At 38.2% G+C, this 15,404-nt stretch overlaps 1 protein-coding gene across 1 annotated transcript; it reads right to left on the bottom strand.

The window, feature by feature from the left end:
- Nucleotides 1–1,462: 1,462 nt before the first annotated feature.
- LOC113034950 (uncharacterized) lies at nt 1,463–14,014 on the bottom strand. Its single transcript, XM_026190136.2, has 2 exons — nt 13,805–14,014; nt 1,463–3,827 (listed from the first exon to the last, which is right to left on the bottom strand). Exons 1-2 carry the CDS (start codon nt 13,876–13,878, stop codon nt 3,008–3,010), a joined length of 894 nt encoding a protein of 297 aa, XP_026045921.2. The 5' UTR covers nt 13,879–14,014; the 3' UTR covers nt 1,463–3,007.
- Nucleotides 14,015–15,404: the final 1,390 nt, after the last annotated feature.

Raw genomic sequence — 15,404 nt, 5'->3', positions numbered from 1 at the left:
GTAATATATCTATATCACTAAGCACTTCTGGATGGATGCAAACTGCATTTCGTTGCCCTGTACCTGTGCATGTGCAATGACAATAAAGTTGAATTCTATTCTATTCTATTCTATTCTATTCTATTCATTTAGCCCAAAAAATCATACAAATACCTCCTACACTCAAACAAATGAAATTGGATGGTTGTTACATGTACAAGATCCAAACTTGTAATTTGAACTAAATAATTTCACGTTTCTATGGTGAACGTAATTGAATCATGTAGCATCTACATGAAATTCAGCAACTTAATTTGTTCTTGTTGAGATGACATGATACAATCTAGTAAGAGTGGTTCATTACCTGGACTCACGACATTCACAAGATCACATTAGATGTCAAACTTGCAGAAAGTTCTGCATCAACCCTTGTAATCATAGCTTTCCTAGCTTTGTTGAGCCTGGATTGACAGCTTGGTGGCGTGATGGTTAGTACTGTTGCCTCCCAGCAAGAAGAGCCTGGCTTCAAATCCACAATCTGGCTGGTTTGTGTGTAATTAGAGTTAGGTTTTGGTGATTCTAAATTACCCATGAATGTAAGTGCAAATGGTTCTTTGTCTCTATGAAATCATCAACCCCATAGCGGTTCATTAAGCAAGACTAGCAGTAATTGCCTTGATTAACAAAGTAGTTGTTCCAACAACAAGATATCATTGTGTTTTCCTAAAGTTTTTAACTTGTGTAGAATGAATTAAAACAAATTTCACTCTACATACTTAAATCAGTCACTTCAAGTCAATGCAAGTATACTACGGTGATCCAACGTAATCTGATTACATTAAACCACCAAATGCCAAATGTGTTGGTTTGACATGATCAAAAATGGGTTATTGTACTTGGTTAAATCACATGGAAAAAGGTGCCATGATTAAATTGTGTTCATCCAAAGACAGATTTTTTTGAGCGTATCTAACAAGAACACAGTCACATGCCAGCGAATGCATCAGGAGCAACATAAGGTTCAATATTTGTCTCATTAGTAGATGTCCTGTTCTGTAATCCACAGCCACCCCAAACAATTTAGCTCATATATTTCTGCACTCGTAGCCAAAAAAGCTTTCATTTTTATATTCAGATTTTGTGCAATCTATGGAAAAGTTTCAAAGAGTTATTTTGAAATAAGTCAAATTTATCTATAAAATAAGGTATTTACAGTGTGGCCCATGTTTTTTCATAAAAACATCCTCGAAGACCAACTTCTTCCACTATACCAGGAGCTTTTTGGTGAGCTGAGAATCCATCTTCACTATATCATAGAAATTATACTGAACTCATGAAATCATAAAAACATAGAAAAATTAACTGGAACAACAACAACAAAAAGTTGTTTTTAATACTTTCACAAAAAACTCTGCTGATCGCACAAAAAATAATAAAAAGTCAGCTCGAGAAAGCAGAACTGGGAGGGATTCGTAAAAACATGTTTTGCTTACAAATGAACTTCTTTATTTTTTTTTCTAGCAATGGCAGACACGTGAGACTGTGTGTAAGTGAAGTTATTATAAGCCAACATTACACCAAATCGTTTTGAAACAGCTGAATGTTTAGTTGCAATTAGGGACCCTCCACCTTTTCACAACATTCACTGTGCTTGACATTATGACATGCAGAAAATAAAACTGCTGCAGTATATGAAACGGTGTTGCAGCCTCACATTAGATTAAGGAAGTGGACCACAGCTTTCATTGCATTCTCCATTTTTTATCACATACAGTGCTGTGAAAAAGGATTCAGCCCCCTTCCCATTTTTATTTATTTTTGCAAATTTGTCACACGTATTTCAGATCATCAATCAAAATTTAATATTAGTCAAAGGCAACCAGGATAAATACAGCATGCAGTTTTTAATGTATTTATGAGAAAAAGGTTTTCCAAACTTACCTGGCATTATGTGAAAAAGTCATTTTTCTAAGCCTAATAATTAGTTGTGCCACTGGTTACTGCAGCAAGCACCACATTCAAGCATTAGTGATAACTGACAATGAGTCTTTCACATCTCTGTGGAGGAATTTTGGCCCACAGTATTTTTTTTACTTTAGCCACACTGGAGGCTTTACAAGCACAAATCGCCTGTTTAGAGGTTTGCTTGGTAGCTGCATAACCCAAGTGTGCTTGAACTTCAGGGCACGAACTGATGGCTGGACAGTTGTCCTTCAGGATTTTGTGTTAGAGATCAAAATTCATGGTTCAATCAATTACAGCAAGTCGTCTATGTCCTGATCCTGAAGCAGCAAAAAAGCCCCAGACCATCACACTAACACCACCATGTTTGACTCTTGCTTTGATCAGTCAATAGAATATTTTCCCAAGCTTTTGTTTCCTTTCTGGTCAGCAGTGATTTTTCTCCTTGGAACTATGGATGCCATTTCTGCCCAGTCTCTTTCTTACTGTTGAACATGAACTCTGATTTTAACTGATTGAAGTGAAGCCAACACTTAGATTATGTTATGGGCTCTTTTGTGACCTCCTGTATGAGTCATCAATTAGTAGATTCGGATAGCAGTTTTCCCTCAATAAATAAAAATTGCCATTTTAAAACTGTATTTTCTATTTACTTGTTTGATGATCTGAACCCTGTGCTGAATATGTGAAAAGAGGAAAGAAATCGGGAAGGGGCAAATATTTTTTCACAGCACTGCATAGGAAACAAAAGAGTAAATATTGGTCGGCTGGCTAACACAGGAAGGAAACAGATTGTACTTTCTAACCGTTGCCTTCAGCATAAACATAGAAACAGAAAACCCTCTGTGATTGGCCTATTTTAACACACAATTAAACAACTGTGCAAACTCTTGGGCCGCCTGATGTGATTAAAGTTAGTGAACCAAAACTTTTTCCCAGAACAAGAATGCAAAAACAAATGTAAACTCTTTCAAATGCATTCAGTTTCCAAGAAACGTGGACATTTTCACCACTAATTCAAATGACTGAAATCCTGCTTTTAAAAGAGATTAAACTATTTTTTTTATCAGTATACAAAAGTGACATATATGACAGATGTCTCTGGCAATTTCGGCAGGTGGAGTTCAGGGAAAGGCAGCGCACCACTGCTGTCTATGTGTGTCTTTACTGTGTATGCTTTAACCACTGCTCCCCCCTCCAGCACTGATTTGTGGATGATTCCCAGTCTGGCTTGTTCATAATACTCTGCTCCGAGCTCCCTGCCCAGGAAGATGTCTTGGACCTGTGCTGGAGACAGACTTAAATAATCTCTCCTTAAGTCCAGATTTGTGTCTATTTCTGTGTTGTACCTATTTGTGTCTAAGTCAGCATTGTTTTCTCTGTCTGGGTCTCCAGTCTTGGCTCTGTTCAAATCTGGATAGGGATAAAATGGCTTCTGTGGCAGGTTGACCACCGTCAGCCTCTCCAGGTGGTGCACGGCAAAATATCCCTCCGGATTAAAAGGAGGCATCCCACTGGATCCGCAATAGATCAGTGTGAGGTGCCTCACCTCTGAGTTGTTGAGCAGACGTGCTGCATTTGACGGTGACGTGAACCAAACGGTTAAGCGTCTCATCTGGAAAACAGGAGACAAGTGCGACTGCAGGCGGTGCAGTGTGGAGAGCTGGATGTCCTTGCATACGCAATCTGTAAGCGATGAGATGCTGCAGGGTTGTGGGTCCTGGCTGCAGGAGTAGTACAAAAAGCTGTTGTGGGTTACATAAGCCAGGTGCAAGTCAGATCGCTGCAGAGCCACCGAAACACACAGCAGCACACAGAGGAAAGGGGCAGGGGGGCTGAAAGCAGCCATCACTGCTGAAGAAGAGTCTCGAGCATCTTCATCAGTCCTGCATTTAAACACAACATTACATTATTATCAGCAAATCGCACTTATTGTTGCAGTCTTAGTAAATTCTGACCATGATTATCAAGGTGAACAATGAATGAACAATTAGAAAGAAAGGCTACTATTCTCTGAACAGACAGTCGGTCTGTTCAGTTTTTTTTAAATTAGTTTTTTATTGTTTTTTACAGTTCAATTCAATTCAATTTATGTAAATAGCCCTCTTCACAGGATAAAAACCACAAAAGAAAATCAAACATACAGCACAAATCTAATTAAAAGACAATCTAAATAAATGAGTCTTAAGCTGCTTTTTGAAAGAATAAATACAATCAAGGCAACGTAGTGATGGAGGGAGCCACCGCTCTAAAAGATCTATCACCTCCGGGCTTAAAACGTGTTCGCCTTTGATTAGATGATCTCAGGCTGCGAGAAGGAGCGTGGGGTTCTAAAAGATCAGAAATGTAGGCAGGGGGATCACAATTCAAAGCTTTAAAAGTCAGTACCAAGATTTTAAAATGTATTCTAAAATGCACTGGAAGCCAGTGTAATGAACGTAACACTGGTGTAATGTGCTCTCTTTTTAGTGTCTTAGTTATTATATTTCTATGCACCATAATATAGAAGTTTAAGTATAAATGCTCAGTTTCCAGAGTGGATGATAACATTATGGGAATGATCATATAATAAAATAGTACAGCACTTAAGAAGAAACATCCATTTCAGTGGTAAAAGCTTTAGGGCTGACTGTAAGGCAGACAGGAGTGGGACCAAAATGCAGACTTGAGAAATCGAGAAATAAGCTAAAAGCAGCTTTGTTGCTAAACTCATGGGAACAAAACAACAAACAAAAAACTGAGAAGGCAGGAACGAGGAACTTACAAATTAGGCACTATGGAAGAAATACAAAATGCATGGGACACAACATGAGGAAGATTGCAACAAAGAACACAAGTTTAAATAGACAAGAGAAGAGGAAGGCAGAGGCGAGATGCCTGAAGAAAAAACACACAGCTGAACTAATTCTAGCCAATGAGACAAAGGGAAGCAAAACTGTACCAAGCACACACAAGACAATCAAAACTCAACCAGAAGGAACAGAAACACAGACAGGAAGGAAACCAAACACAGAGACAAGACAGACTTCACACAGGCAAGACTGGGCACAAAATGAAACATCACCTAATGAGGAATAAAGGACTACAACAGAACCCAAGTGCGTTTCATCTTGAGATTAGACGGATGGCCGGACATTTTCCAAGTCTTGAGGCAGCAAAACAGCCCCAAGTCATCACACTGCTTTGTTAATTTTAACAAAATGGGATGCACACCATCAAAAAGTTTGTGGATCCAAAAAACTTTTGCCTTGTCAGTCCGTAGAATATTTCACTCTTCGCACAGGGCCATGTAGGTTTAGATCTAATATCCCCCTAATTAAAAAAAAAAAAAAAAAAAACAACTTTAAAACTGCTTTTTATTTTACCTGTGTTATCTTTGTCTAATATTTAAATTTGTTTGATGATCTGAAACATTTAAATGTGACAAACATACAAGAAAAATTCAGGAAGGGGGCAAACACTTTTTCACACCACTGTAACTCACAACCCTGGGTCACAACATTGGGACCATGCCAGAAAACAAACATAAAGTTGTATTGACTGTGTGAGCTTGAAACAGGGAGACATCAGTCTGAACATGTTTTATTAATGACTTTCAATGTTCTTATTTTTTTCTCTTTTTTGTTTGCAGTTTTAGTTCGTTTTTATAGTTTGATTTATTCAGTCACTGAAAATAACAAATAGCGAACTGAGTTTGTCATTACTAGAGTAATAGATCCTGAACAAGAATTTAAAATAAATAAATAAATAAATAAAGTAAAAACAGTACACACACGCACACACACACACACACACACACACAGGAAAGGTTTGAATTCAAAGCTTTCTAGCAGACACGGTTGACAGGCACGGATGTGATTGCACACAATGCCATTCCTAAATCGAATCAAGCAGAAAGTCCTGATGCCAAACGCTAACCCTTTACAGTTTTTCCTGATTGCTTAAGCACATTTTTTGTAACTATTGGCTAATTTTGCAAAACTCTTCACACAAATAAGAAAACCTGTCACCCAATAATCAAAACATTGTAGTTCTCTTGCAAAAGCAAACACAGCTAGATAAACTCTTCACACCTTCGTAAAAATGGTGTTTCCGTATCAAACAGTACACACAAGCCATCATCTACTAAGCACACAATGCGCCAACTGCACACTGATGGTATGAATACAAAACACATCTGGCCTTTGCTTTCTCTGTGCACAAGGTAGGCTATGTCAGTTTGAGCTCATACTTCTGTCATAGATCCATAAGCATAGAGGGATCCAAACTTCAAGTACTGGTGTTTATTCAAACACATCAAAACAAACACAAGTGTTCATTTCCAAGTATAGGATTATTTGCAATCGCCATAATGACTATATGGGTTACTTGGTCTGCAGTGAACATGCTTCCTCTGCCCCCAGCATCTGGTCATCTAGCAATTCTGTAAAGTAACAATTTCAGTATTTTTACATCAGTGGTATTGGTGTGTTTCTCATTGGCATATGGCAGTGCTACAAATCTTTGTGCGAAGTGACTGTACTCACCGATTCTCATTTCAAGATGTCCTTATGGTACTTGCTACAGTGTAGCGGCTCGAGTTAGGCTGGACCCGTTGGCCAGCTACCCTCAGGGTCATTCCACGGTTGATGACATGGTCCACTATTGTAGCTCTGATGTCATCAGCAATTCTATTTCTTACTCTTCCTACCCTTCCTCTCCCCCCTCCTCATCTTCCTCTCCCCCCTCCTCGTCTTCCTCTTGCTCCTCCTTGTCCTTGTCGTCCTCTTCATCCTACTTCTTCACCTCCACGTCCTCTTCCTCGGCCTCCTCTACTTCTCCCTCTTTCTGCTCCCTCCATTGTACTCCGCACACACAGCTTACCTGTATTGGTAAATGGTAAATGGCCTGTATTTATATAGCGCTTTACTAGTCCCTAAGGACCCCAAAGCGCTTTACATATCCAGTCATCCACCCATTCACACACACATATTATAGTGCTTAGGCTGATTGCAAAGTGAACTAATTATCTAAAAAAGTTTTCACATGTGAAAGTGTGCCAGACAGTTGGCAAATTAGTGTTAATGATAGCCATACATGTGTATACTTTTGCTAGGAGTGTGTTGGAAATTTGGTAATTGAGTGTTGTGCAGTGAATTGTGCCTGCAGTTTTGCAAAGTGTGTGTTACAAAATTGCAAACTGAGTGCAAAGCAGTTTTTGTGCTTTTAGTTTTGCAAACTCAGTGAGTGGTTTTGCTATAAGTCTGAATAGTTTTAGAAATTGTGCTACAGGAATCACAGTTAGGGTTTAAGCATTCAGAAAAAACTGTAAGTAAAGGATATCAGTTGGCTGCCTGTTATCATGAAATCTTATATTACAGTTTTTTCTGAATGCTTAAACCCTAACTGTGATTCCTGTAGCACAATTTCTAAAACTATTCAGACTTATAGCAAAACCACTCACTGAGTTTGCAAAACTAAAAGCACAAAAACTGCTTTGCACTCAGTTTGCAATTTTGTAATACACACTTTGCAAAACTGTAGGCACAATTCACTGCACAACACTCAATTACCAAATTTCCAACACACTCCTAGCAAAAGTATACACATGTATGGCTATCATTAACACTAATTTGCCAACTGTCTGGCACACTTTCACATGTGAAAACTTTTTTAGATAATTAGTTCACTTTGCAATCAGCCTAAGCACTATAATACAGGTAAGCTGTGTGTGTAGAGTACAATGGAGGGAGCAGAAAGAGTGAGAAGTAGAGGAGGCCGAGGAAGAGGACGTGGAGGTGAAGAAGTAGGATGAAGAGGACGACAAGGACAAGGAGGAGCAAGACGAAGACGAGGAGGAGGGGGGAGAGGAAGCATGTTCACTGCAGACCAAGAAACCCATATAGTCATTATGGCGATTGCAAATAATCCTATACTTGGAAATAAACACTTGTGTTTGTTTTGATGTACTTGAAGTTTGGATCCCTCTATGCTTATGGATCTATGACAGAAGTATGAGCTCAAACTGACATAGCCTACCTTGTGCACAGAGAAAGCAAAAGCCAGATGTGTTTTGTATTCATACCATCAGTGTGCAGTTGGCGCATTGTGTGCTTAGTAGATGATGGCTTGTGTGTACTGTTTGATACGGAAACACCATTTTTACGAAGGTGTGAAGAGTTAATCTAGCTGTGTTTGCTTTTGCAAGAGAACTACAATGTTTTGATGATTGGGTGACAGGTTTTCTTATTTGTGTGAAGAGTTTTGCAAAATTAGCCAATAGTTACAAAAAATGTGCTTAAGCAATCAGAAAAAACTGTAATAACGTGACAGCTGGGATACACTTCATTCTATCTAGCCCACATGAACTGGATAAGTGAAAGAAAATAGATGGATGGATACACTGATGAAAGAAGGGTAGTTATTAATTTTGCATGTTATTGTTGTAATAACTTTGTTTTTGTTTTTACTTGCCTTATTCGCCTGCGTCTTGTTTCATGCTGTGTAGTTTAGGTAAAAGACACCTCAGCCCTGTTGTTTACCTTAAATATTTCAATGCCATATAATGACCAAAATGATATGCCAAAAGCTGAACATCGGAGACATATTGATACAGAGATATAGATATGTAGTCATTATCAACTCGAGAAATATCTTGTAAATTTACACAAGAAACTCATAAAAAACGTCATAAAAATGGTAACAGAAAACCTCAAAATAATCACAAAATCCAAAAATAAACAGAAGCATAGAAATCCGAGGACTATGACACACACGATGATATTGCACTGAAAGCTTTTGCTGTAAATATACAGTTGTGGTTACAAGTTTACAAACATGCTTGCCTGTTGGTACAATGTTCTTAGGTGGGCATAAGTGTCATAGTAATTTGGGGCTTTTAAAGCTTTATTAGAATAGTTTTTTTATCGAGGGAGGAGAAATCCAATGATATTTTTGATTTTCTCCAATCCACACAGGGTCAAAAGTATACATAAAGGCTCAAATATATGCATACATTCATTTAAGTCTCTTGATTCGTGTTGCTGATCTACAATGTATTGTAACAAGACAGCATCATGGCCTGTTCTCATTAGCGATTATAATTGACTACAGCTGGTGGTTTCTTGTTGTTAGCATAAAAAGGAGAAATTATTAGAGTAACTGTTGAATTGACCAGTTCCAACTTGTGTAAATCTACAATTACTGTATATTTCCAATTTGTGTGCCTTTTGTCACAATGATAACAGATGTTTGGAGGAGTAAAGGTGAGGCTTTCAAACCTAAGAACATTGTCCCAGCAGTCAAGCATGGTGGTGGTAGCATCATGCTCAAGGGCTATTTTGCTTCCAGCAGTACTGGTACATTGCACAAAGTGGATAGAACAAGAAGGAGGAGGGGGACTACTTCTAAATTCTTCAACTTCACCTCAAATCAGCAGCTAGATGGACATAATCGGGTCTTCCACTAGAAACACATCCAAATTAAATAAAGCAGGCTAATGTTAAGCTTCTAGGATTTCCTTCTCAGCCTTGAGCTCAACCCAATTGAAAATTAGTGGACTATGCTTTAAAGCTAGGCACATGCCAAGAAACCAACCAATTTAACTTAACTCCATCGCAATCTGCTGATTATGTAGAGTAGAGGGAAAGACCCAAGATGCAAATACTGTACACAGGTATGATTGAACAAAAATGAGTCATTTAATTAGGCTGTTGAAAATATCCATAAAATATCCATAAAGCAACAAATAAAATCCAAAAGGTGAAAAGCAGGCTATTGCCAGAGGCACAATGAACACTGAGCATGGAAACAGGGAGGGCAATCGTGAAAGTGAATACAGCTGTGGAAAACAAGACACACCTGAACTAATCACAGAGGCCAAGAAAATGAGAGAAAAGTAAAATCTAATATAGTTGTGACTTAAACATAATCTATATTTTTTAAAAAGCTCTTTCAGTTCAGGTCCGCTTTCATAAATGACTAAATAAAATGGACTGAGGTCACTCTGTACGTTTAATGCATTAAATATTTACTTACCAACACATGAAGAGAGGCGATATGGACGATATCTACAGATGGTTTGAATTAGGACCCACACACGCACACACTCACACCCACTCATACACATGTGTGATGGGTGTGCTCTTTTTGAACCCCAGTTAAGGATATATTGCTTGGCACAGAAAGCCCACATTGAATTTCACATGGACAAACACACTTAGAAAATTACAGCTGTGCTTTGAGATTCCAGAGAAAACACTGTTTTGAAATCGTGGTTTCTATGACCGTCGGTAGATTTTCTGGTTTGGCAATACAATCAGTGCAGAAACATGACTTTCAGCCTCATTTTGAAGTCCGGATGAAGCTGACCGCTACATTCTTTCTTTGGGTTACATTAAACAAAAGACAATCTAACTTCAAATAGTCTTATAGTGTTGTTGTTGTTGTACTTACACTTATTCACCAATGGATGAGATTTACATAAAATCTCAGGGTTCATTGCCGTTTTGTATTTTTCTTTCTTTGTAACATAATATTTTTGGAGACTGCAGAATTGGATACATAAGAAAACTGTGTGACTTTACACACATACACTCAAAATGTGATAAAATGTGATTACAGCTGTGCAATGTGCACTTGGCGTACGTGCATTACTGTAGGTATCTGCAGACAGCCAACTGGGAAAGTTGCTGTTACCAACTGAAATACAGCCTCCACCTAATAAATACAACTTTGAATGTCTGTTTCTTGTCTTTCTGGTAAGCTAACCTTGAAAGCTGCTCTCTGTGGTTTTATATTTACCAGACAGAAATTAGGCTTCTTTTCTCTGCAAGAAAGCAAACATTTCCACCAAGTGCAATGGTTGTCATAAGAGCTAGGATATTGCATTAAATGTCTTAAAGGAACATAAAGCGAGAGAGAAATCCTATTTAATTTTGCATTTACAGAAGAAACTTGTTGGCTCTGTGCTTGCAAATTCTAGAAGTGGAGAGTAATGATTACCAGCTTTTAATAATTATTTATTTTGACATTCAGACAGACATTGGCCTTAAGGGTGAGTGTTTTCCTTTTGTTCAGACTAATTCTGCTTCAGGATTGGAGCAAAGTGGTGCCGACAGGTGGCCACGGCCAACACGGACTAAAGTCTGCCCACCCTACACAGGGTAAAGTGTGTCAAGATATACAGCGAGATTCTGGGCTGCTCCAGATGAAATATGACCAACAATGAAAGAATTAGACATGAGGTTCAAAGTTGGCCTTTCTAACAGTGTTGTTTTCAAAGATTACCTGGGAAAAAGTGTTAGAAATTTAAAATGACCATCTCACAATGTAACCAACCACTAAAAATGTCGAGGGGGGTAATCAACTTGATATGAAAAGTCCAAAGCAAATTCAAAAGGGAATGGAAAATAAATGCTTGGGTTTGAAATAAAAAGGTTTCCCCCAGCAGCTGTTATGACTGAGTCAAAGGGTATATAGCACGACAACAAACAGAGGAGGGATAGGATCCATGCTTGACAGAGCATGTATTAGCATGTTACAGTCTGCAGCCATCAAAACCAACAACATATAAAGAACAACTATTTACACAAATAAAAATCAAATGAACACAAAATCACCGACACCCATCCTATTCCCAAGGAAAACTAACAAAAACAAAATGTTGACCATTTCCTGTTCCAAAAGGAGAAGGAAAAACAAATACTTGTTCTGCTCATGTTTGTTAAAGCTGTGTCACGCAGAGTGGCTTATAAGGCTGCAAAAATCTCAGTATATCATAAATCTATGAGTCCCAAATGCAGAAACGCTTAGGGAGGCAAAGGTGAACAGAAGACAAGTTGTTTATTGCCCGATGTAGAAAGTCCAGCAAAACACAAAGTCCAAAGGAGTCAGTGTAAAAAAACCAGAACAACTGAAAACCTGAAAACTAGAGAAATAAACACAAAATACAAAATGAAATAAACAGGCAGGAAACCACACAGGAAACAGAAATAGATGATTTGACAGATGGGTAACAGAAGACTCGTGGAGTAAATCACAGGCGAGGAGATGAAGGAAGCAAAACTAAAAGCAAAACGCAAGGAGCACTGACTCTCAAAATAACACAGGAAGCGTTATAACTATAAGGGGAAGACACATAGACATGAATGAACTGCATACAAAGAACTAGACATAAGACGGTGAAACGCTAAGAGAAGAAGTGATCTGTATAACAACTGAGACAAAGGAGCAGAACTAAATACACTAGAGAATATAAATATAAAGATTAAACAAACCACGGATCACAAGGAATAAAATAAGCAGTCGAATGACCCAGAACCACAACACAGCCATCGTTACATTAGGATTTATAGCTAGTAACTGCCATTTTTCTACAGGAGCTTTTCATAATTGAAATTGTAAATATCTGATGAGTTGTAGCAACAGTTAAGAAAAGTTATAATCCTAGCAGTTTTTAAAAAAATCATTTGAGACAAAGTTACATAAAGAAAATTTGTTTCTGAGTCCACATGTTGTACTTCTCCACAGTAGTCACGTCTGAATGTGATGAATGATGAAAAGCTGGTCACTGAAACGTGGACGATGTCACCATTCTGGGTCTTTTGACCCCTTGTTTTGAGTTCATATATACATTGATGTTCATGGTTTATGTTTGAGTTTAAGTTTCTTAGGTTCTCTAAGTTCATTCCTTTATGCCTAGGTTGCCGTTACTATTCATGGTTTATTAGATTCCCCTTGTGTCTTCAGCCCCTGTGTTTAAGACTGTGACAGAAAATCTGGCTGACAGCAGTTTGCTGAGCTCATTTAGTGATAATACATTTAATCACACGTGCTTGGCATATCTTACTGAGGAATAGTCGGAGCTACCAAATAAATCATCAGAAGACACTACACAGTAGTTTACAAATTGAGCATTTAGTTAGACTTGGTATAGAAAAGTTTAAAGTGCTTGCCAAGTATGGCTTGTTTGGAATCATTGCCAGGAGAAAGCTTCTTTTCTCTTTGCAAAGTTGCATCTCATTAAATTGGAGGACTTAGGAAACAGTGTCCTTTTGACAAGATAGTGATGTTTGGTCATAATGCACAGCACTATGTTCAGTGAAAAACAAACAGAGCACATCAGCGCTATCACCATCAACTCTTTTGTATAGCAAAGTATTCCGGGGTCAAAGGTGAATCCATCTGTAGCAAAGCTAAAGCTTGGCTGAAACTGGGTGATGCAACAAGTCAGTGATCCCACGCACAGCAGAATGGCTTAAAAAGAAAAGGATCACGGTGTTGTACTTGGTGTTTCCCAAGACACAGAGGTTTGTGTAAACCTTTCTTTTCACGTGACTATATTTGGGATGGAACACTGTCTTCCTTTCTCTTCCCCATATTTGAAAAACATGAATCGCTGTCCAGCAAGAGTCTGTTAATGCAGTGATTCACTGATAAAATTCAAACATCAGGCTGTATTCTTTGGGTCGGAGTTTAATTTTAATTTCTGTCCTGTTTAACAGCCTAAGTTTAATCTCTGTGAAATCCGTGTTTGTTCAGCAGTCTCAGAAGAAAGACTTTCAGGGGTTCGCAGTAAAGTGTGAAGAGACACAAAACAGTGAATTAAAGGCACTCTCGATTGATAATCCAGCATCATGAGCATATTTGTTTCACCAAAAAGATTTGTGAGAATATTTCTGTTACATAACGCACACTACCAGGAATGCATAAGCTATGTAATGTAATATGAGAATGCACATAGGGCTCGGCTTTCTGATCCTTACATAGCGTTAACAACAGGACCCAAAAATACACATTTGACAGCTGTTAGTGTACACTAAATCCTCTTCAGCGTTAGTAAGCATAGAGAAAGTTTTTCATGGTTTTCTGCTGTGTAACTTACCCCAAAATGCTGCTGAGGACCAGATATGCGAATGCGTCAGAGTGAGGCTGGAATTGGGAGGGAAAGTCAAACATCCAGCTGACGTCAAGATGTGGGAAGTATCCCACTTAGGAAGCTGTAACTCACATCTGGAAGAGACTGAGTTCAGCCTTAAGTGCAATACAATAAAGTTCTGTCTGCTCTGAATATAAGTGACCCATGAAGAATCCTATTGTTTACTTTTTTATATATACTTTTTTGTCATCACTGCATTAAAGTTTCTGGATTTAAAACATATTTCATTAATAAGCTATATAATGTGACGGCTCCATAAATGGCTTTTTATTTATTTTTGTCTGCCAGTAAATATAACACATAATGGCTGTGAGGAGGGTTTTCTTTGGCTTGACACATGGGAAAAACGGGTGATTTCCCGTTAAAGACATGGAAGGGATCCAAAGTTTGCTGCTTTCAAGTGCTATCGGAAATCCCAGAATTGGACTTGATCTCGATGGAACAACCTAAAATTTAATGTCTTGAAGTTCAAGAGAGAAAAGCTACACTCAAGTTATTTTCAGTGAATTTCTTCATTTTTTAAAGTTATTTTATACTTCTGATTTTTGAAAAATGTCTTTAGAAGAAAAATGCTTTTTTTTTTTTGTCTGCCACTAAGAATTGCATCTTGACTGATGATGGTGATGATCTGTAAACAGACAGCATTTGGAAAAGCATACTGATTTGCTAGCTTTTTCTCTACTTAATTTAAGTTTGCAGCATCTTTACATTGTGCTTTTTCAAATTTGATGAGGGAGGCAAATACGACTTAAATAGCTACTGGCAACCACCACATCGAGCTGGAAAGGATGTGCATGAGGTCAGGACAAATAGAAATGGAAATGTGCTTACAAGTGAAGAGAGTCAGCTGAAAAAGTAAAAGGATTACTTAGAGGAGCTTTGAATGATGAAAACAATGCCAAGAGAGGAAGCCACTGCATGAGGAAGTCAGAAGTGGCAGAGAAGTATGTGGGGGTGGTGTTGGACATGTATGTGGACATAAGGTGTGTGGTAGAAGTGACATATGGGTTTAATGTGGGGTTGATAAAAACCTGCTATGGTGTATGGTTTGGAGATGGTGGCACTGAACTTCAATAAACTCTCTGTTTATTAGATATTTTCACTGGAAGAAACTGATTTGTTGTGAGAACTGTTAGCAGTTCACCGGTAATTACAGTTTTTTCTGAATGCTTAAACCCTAACTGTGATTCCTGTAGCACAATCTCTAAAACTATTCAGACTTATAGCAAAACCACTCACTGAGTTTGCAAAACTAAAAGCACAAAAACTGCTTTGCACTCAGTTTGCAATTTTGTAACACACACTTTGCAAAACTGCAGGCACAATTCACTGCACAACACTCAATTACCAAATTTCCAACACACTCCTAGCAAAAGTATACACATGTATGGCTATCATTAACACTAATTTGCCAACTGTCTGGCACACTTTCACATGTGAAAACTTTTTTAGATAATTAGTTCACTTTGCAATCAGCCTAAGCACTATAATACAGGTAAGCTGTGTGTGCGGAGTACAATGGAGGGAGCAGAAAGAGTGAGAAGTA

This window comes from Astatotilapia calliptera, chromosome 13 (genome assembly GCF_964374335.1).
Source record: "Astatotilapia calliptera chromosome 13, fAstCal68.1, whole genome shotgun sequence".
Lineage (NCBI taxonomy): Eukaryota > Metazoa > Chordata > Actinopteri > Cichliformes > Cichlidae > Astatotilapia > Astatotilapia calliptera.
This window is presented reverse-complemented; position numbering and strand designations above follow the sequence as displayed.